Source organism: Oncorhynchus nerka, linkage group LG9a (genome assembly GCF_034236695.1).
Source record: "Oncorhynchus nerka isolate Pitt River linkage group LG9a, Oner_Uvic_2.0, whole genome shotgun sequence".
NCBI classification, from domain to species: Eukaryota; Metazoa; Chordata; class Actinopteri; order Salmoniformes; family Salmonidae; genus Oncorhynchus; species Oncorhynchus nerka.
This window is the reverse complement of record NC_088404.1, coordinates 35,258,058-35,264,057: the sequence shown is the minus strand read 5'-3', so window position 1 is coordinate 35,264,057 and position 6,000 is coordinate 35,258,058. Positions and strand designations below refer to the sequence as shown.

General features: G+C 38.4%; 1 protein-coding gene across 16 annotated transcripts in view; it reads right to left on the bottom strand.

Annotated features, from left to right (window-relative positions):
- LOC115134873 (FERM domain-containing protein 4A-like) overlaps nucleotides 1-6,000 on the bottom strand; it is a 151,877-nt gene that overhangs the window by 41,776 nt on the left and 104,101 nt on the right. For all 16 annotated transcript variants that reach the window (XM_065022522.1, XM_065022526.1, XM_065022523.1 and 13 more), the window contains exon 5: nucleotides 3,052-3,136. In XM_065022522.1, the coding sequence (XP_064878594.1) occupies nucleotides 3,052-3,136 (85 nt within the window). The remainder of the gene's footprint in view (nucleotides 1-3,051; nucleotides 3,137-6,000) is intronic.

The following is a 6,000-nucleotide window of genomic DNA, read 5'->3' as shown; positions in this document are numbered from 1 at the left end:
ACTCTATATACTCTATATATTGAGGGGCACTCATATTGAGTTACAGGCAGCCACATGATTCGCAGTTCTCATGTTTGGTTGAACAACATCTAAATCTCTCTACTCTATATACTCTATATATTGAGTTGCAGGCAGCCACATGATTCGCTGTTGGAATGTAACCGTCCTTGATGAGCTAAATCAGGTCTGTAGAGCTGATGACATGACCTATGTCATTGTGTGGGATACTGTCAGGTTCCACCAAATGGTGTAAGCATGGTTTCAGGCCCATCCACAATTTACCACCCTGTACTTACCCCCATACTCTCCTTTCCTTAACACGATTGAGGAATTTTTGTCCACATGGAGGTGGGGGGTATATGATAGGCGCCCTCACGAACAAGCCGTCCTTCTCCAGGCCATGAATGACGCATGCAATGACATCACGGCAGACCAGTGTCAGGCCTGGATTCACCCGAAGATTCTTCCCAAGATGTTTGGCTAATGAAAACATCCATTGTGATGTGGATGAGAACCTATGTCCAAATCCACAACAGGGTTGATGGAAATATGTGTGTGTGTGTGTGTGTGTGTGTGTGTGTGTGTGTGTGTGTGTTTGTGTCTTTTTACAGTAAGCCAGGTGAGGAACACTGCAGTTGACCTGTTTTTAATTTTGTTGTAGCTAATTATTTTTGCTTTGATTCAAAGAAACCTATGTTGTGATTTTATTGTATTAACTGTGTTTGTAGTATTCTCTCTACTAGTCCTTTTACAGTGATGTATTTACATGTACTAGCATAATGAAACATGTATCACATATTTTGTACTACCATATTTAATGATTGGACGAACAACGACACAGTGAAACTATCGGTATCTTGTGTGTGGGTGATCTAAATGAATGTTCCGATGGTATTTCATGATAAATTAGTTATTTGAACCAATGATTCTGCAAGTGCAAGGTTTCTTTAAAGATATGAATGCACAATGCAATGCATTGAACATTGGACAGCCTGTGTTACAAGTGATGACCGTTTTGAGTTTTGTGTCTAGAGTTGTGAAAAATGACCACAAGGTTCTGAAATTAGTGCCAAAGTGATTGTTAAAAACTGTAATACAACACTGAAATACATATTCATATAGGATAAAAACGTTTCTATCACAATGTCCCCAGTACTCTTTTCTCCATTGCTGTTTTCATTGTTTCATCTAAACTTCCCTCACTCCCTTCCTCCCCCTCCCCGATTTATTGTCCTTTCTTCATTGGGGGTTGTCTGCTCTGCTTCAGCTCAGACATTACAGTGATTTATTGTCCTTTCTTCATTCGGGGTTGTCTGCTCTGCTTCAGCTCAGACATTACAGTGATTTATTGTCCTTTCTTCATTGGGGGTTGTCTGCTCTGCTTCAGCTCAGACATTACAGTGATTTATTGTCCTTTCTTCATTGGGGGTTGTATGCTCTGCTTCAGCTCAGACATTACAGTGATTTATTGTCCTTTCTTCATTGGGGGTTGTATGCTCTGCTTCAGCTCAGACATTACAGTGATTTATTGTCCTTTCTTCATTCGGGGTTGTCTGCTCTGCTTCAGCTCAGACATTACAGTGATTTATTGTCCTTTCTTCATTGGGGGTTGTCTGCTCTGCTTCAGCTCAGACATTACACTGATTTCTTGTCCTTTCTTCATTGGGGGTTGTCTGCTCTGCTTCAGCTCAGACATTACAGTGATTTCTTGTCCTTTCTTCATTGGGGGTTGTCTGCTCTGCTTCAGCTCAGACATTACAGTGATTTCTTGTCCTTTCTTCATTCGGGGTTGTCTGCTCTGCTTCAGCTCAGACATTACAGTGATTTCTTGTCCTTTCTTCATTGGGGGTTGTCTGCTCTGCTTCAGCTCAGACATTACAGTGTGATGGGACTTATGGGGGCAGAATAGAATGAGGAAATGCATTGGTGACTTGCAGAACAATTTTCTTAACGGTCTCTCTTTCTTTCTCTTTAATTCTCTCTCTGTCTTTCTCTTCGTCTCTCCATCCTGTTTAGTTAGATGAGCAATGCTGGGACAGGCCCTACTGACACACACACACATTGAGGGAAGGAAGTGTGTGTGTGTGTGTGTGTGTGTGTGTGTGTGTGTGTTTGTGTGTGTGGATGACTAGTGACTGAAGGGGTCAGGTATGTAAGGAATGTCCTCTATATGATCCCTGGCAGTTAATTGGTTAAGAGATCAGACAGCAGAGTGAAACACAACACTGAATACATTACCACCCAGCATGGGCTCTCACCATGGGGCTGTGGCCTAGCAGTGTGCGTGTATGTGTGTGTGGTCCAGTGTAGAACACACACTCCATACATGAAGACAGGAGATGACTGTATTAAAAATGACTCTATATCCACAACACAAATATAATGTCTTAAACGTATCCAAGATGAATCAAATCAAATCAAATGCTATTGGTCACATACACATGCTTAGCAGATGTCATTGCAGGTGTAGCGACATTCTTGTATCATGATTAACATTGACATAGTCTGTGTTGAGTTTATTTTTGTGTCCTTGTATACATGTGTGCCTCGAGTAAAAATAGAGTTATTTTAGTCTATTGGAGTGGAAATGTAGACTTCACAGACAACCCTCACTTCACTTGAGTCTGTTGGACAGGGAGAGTTCTCCAGCCTCCCTTTATAAACACCTAGCCTGAGGTGTGAAGTATTGGTTATGTGTTAGCATACGCTAAGCTGTCAGTGCTGGGTATGTAATTAGGAAAAGCTACGTGTGATGATGGAGTGTTATCAGAAGCTTCGCTATCGGTGGATGCATTTTGTTAGCAGAGGCTGGGTAACACTTTGGAGCTGGAGATAGCATAAGCTTAGCTAATGCTAAATCTGTTTCTAACAGGATGAATGGAACAGAGAGGAGACAGAGAGTGGTTTTACTGTCACACTGACCACCCAACAGCCCACATATACCACCTGCTGGTAGAATTATGACATGACTGGAAAATAAAATCATATATATATATATATATATATTGGCATGCTATATCTAAGCATGAACCACATGCCTGATGAACTTACCTTGTATATGCAGGACTTAGCATTGAGGAAGAAGAGTTCGATAGTAGCATTGTCCTTCAGGTAGGAAATACTCTCTATGTAAAACCTGTAACACACAGACAACAGAACACATTACTTTAGTTGAACATGCAGGAAATACTCTCTAAAACCTGTGATGGACAGAAACATAAAACACAGTACAACAGACAATGACAGAATGAGTTTAGATTTCATGTGTCTTGGAAACAGACAAAAAAGAAAAGAAGCTCATTCAATCTAGTTCCAGGCTACTATGTGTGTCAGAACTGCAGTGAACAGAGTGTCCACTAGGAGTCATCAGACATGAGGCTAACACACAGTTAATAAAACCTTCTCTGTCTGATACCTGGCAACCATCCAACACACACGCACACACACACACAAGCACACACACACACAAACGCTGATGCACAAACACAGACAGATCATCTACACAAACACACCACACATCGCAAATGTGCACACGATGCATTTCACACAATGGCTGGCTGGCTGGCGGGCTGGCTGGCTAGCTGCATCATCAGCAGAGTGCAGGCAGAGAAACACAGGAACCATCAATAGAGATGGGAGCTACTATAACAGTATAATGTAGTCTATATATAGAGAGATGGGAGCTACTATAACAGTATAATGTAGTCTATATATAGAGAGATGGGAGCTACTGTAACAGTATAATGTAGTCTATATATAGAGAGATGGGAGCTACTGTAACAGTATAATGTAGTCTATATATAGAGAGATGGGAGCACTAACAGTATAATGTAGTCTATATATAGAGAGATGGGAGCTACTGTAACAGTATAATGTAGTCTATATATAGAGAGATGGGAGCTACTGTAACAGTATAATGTAGTCTATATATAGAGGGAGCTACTGTAACAGTATAATGTAGTCTATATATAGAGAGATGGGAGCACTAACAGTATAATGTAGTCTATATATAGAGAGATGGGAGCTACTGTAACAGTATAATGTAGTCTATATATAGAGATGGGAGCTACTATAACAGTATAATGTAGTCTATATATAGAGAGATGGGAGCTACTGTAACAGTATAATGTAGTCTATATATAGAGAGATGGGAGCTACTGTAACAGTATAATGTAGTCTATATATAGAGAGATGGGAGCTACTGTAACAGTATAATGTAGTCTATATATAGAGAGATGGGAGCTACTGTAACAGTATAATGTAGTCTATATATAGAGAGATGGGAGCTACTGTAACAGTATAATGTAGTCTATATATAGAGAGATGGGAGCTACTGTAACAGTATAATGTAGTCTATATATAGAGAGATGGGAGTTACTGTAACAGTATAATGTAGTCTATATATAGAGAGATGGGAGTTACTGTAACAGTATAATGTAGTCTATATATAGAGAGATGGGAGTTACTGTAACAGTATAATGTAGTCTATATATAAGAGTCTGTAACAGTATAATGTAGTCTATATATAGAGAGATGGGAGCTACTGTAACAGTATAATGTAGTCTATATATAGAGAGATGGGAGCTACTGTAACAGTATAATGTAGTCTATATATAGAGAGATGGGAGCTACTGTAACAGTATAATGTAGTCTATATATAGAGAGATGGGAGCTACTATAATGTAACAGTATAATGTAGTCTATATATAGAGAGATGGGAGCTACTGTAACAGTATAATGTAGTCTATATATAGAGAGATGGGAGCTACTGTAACAGTATAATGTAGTCTATATATAGAGAGATGGGAGCTACTGTAACAGTATAATGTAGTCTATATATAGAGAGATGGGAGCTACTGTAACAGTATAATGTAGTCTATATATAGAGAGATGGGAGCTACTGTAACAGTATAATGTAGTCTATATATAGAGAGATGGGAGCTACTGTAACAGTATAATGTAGTCTATATATAGAGAGATGGGAGATGTAACAGTATAATGTAGTCTACTATAGAGAGATAACAACAGTATAATGTAGTCTATATATAGAGAGATGGGAGCTACTGTAACAGTATAATGTAGTCTATATATAGAGATGAGCTACTGTAACAGTATAATGCTATATATAGAGAGATGGGAGCTACTGTAACAGTATAATGTAGTCTATATATAGAGAGATGGGAGCTACTGTAACAGTATAATGTAGTCTATATATAGAGAGATGGGAGCTACTGTAACAGTATAATGTAGTCTATATATAGAGAGATGGGAGCTACTGTAACAGTATAATGTAGTCTATATATAGAGAGATGGGAGCACTAACAGTATAATGTAGTCTATATATAGAGAGATGGGAGCTACTGTAACAGTATAATGTAGTCTATATATAGAGAGATGGGAGCTACTGTAACAGTATAATGTAGTCTATATATAGAGAGATGGGAGCTACTGTAACAGTATAATGTAGTCTATATATAGAGAGATGGGAGCTACTGTAACAGTATAATGTAGTCTATATATAGAGAGATGGGAGCTACTGTAACAGTATAATGTAGTCTATATACTAACAGTATAATGTAGTCTATATATAGAGAGATGGGAGCTACTGTAACAGTATAATGTAGTCTATATATAGAGAGATGGGAGCTACTGTAACAGTATAATGTAGTCTATATATAGAGAGATGGGAGCTACTGTAACAGTATAATGTAGTCTATATATAGAGAGATGGGAGTTACTGTAACAGTATAATGTAGTCTATATATAGAGAGATGGGAGCTACTGTAACAGTATAATGTAGTCTATATATAGAGATGATGGGATGGGAGCTACTGTAACAGTATAATGTAGTCTATATATAGAGAGATGGGAGCACTGTAACAGTATAATGTAGTCTATATATAGAGAGATGGGAGCTACTGTAACAGTATAATGTAGTCTATATATAGAGAGATGGGAGCTACTGTAACAGTATAATGTAGTCTATATATAGAGAGATGG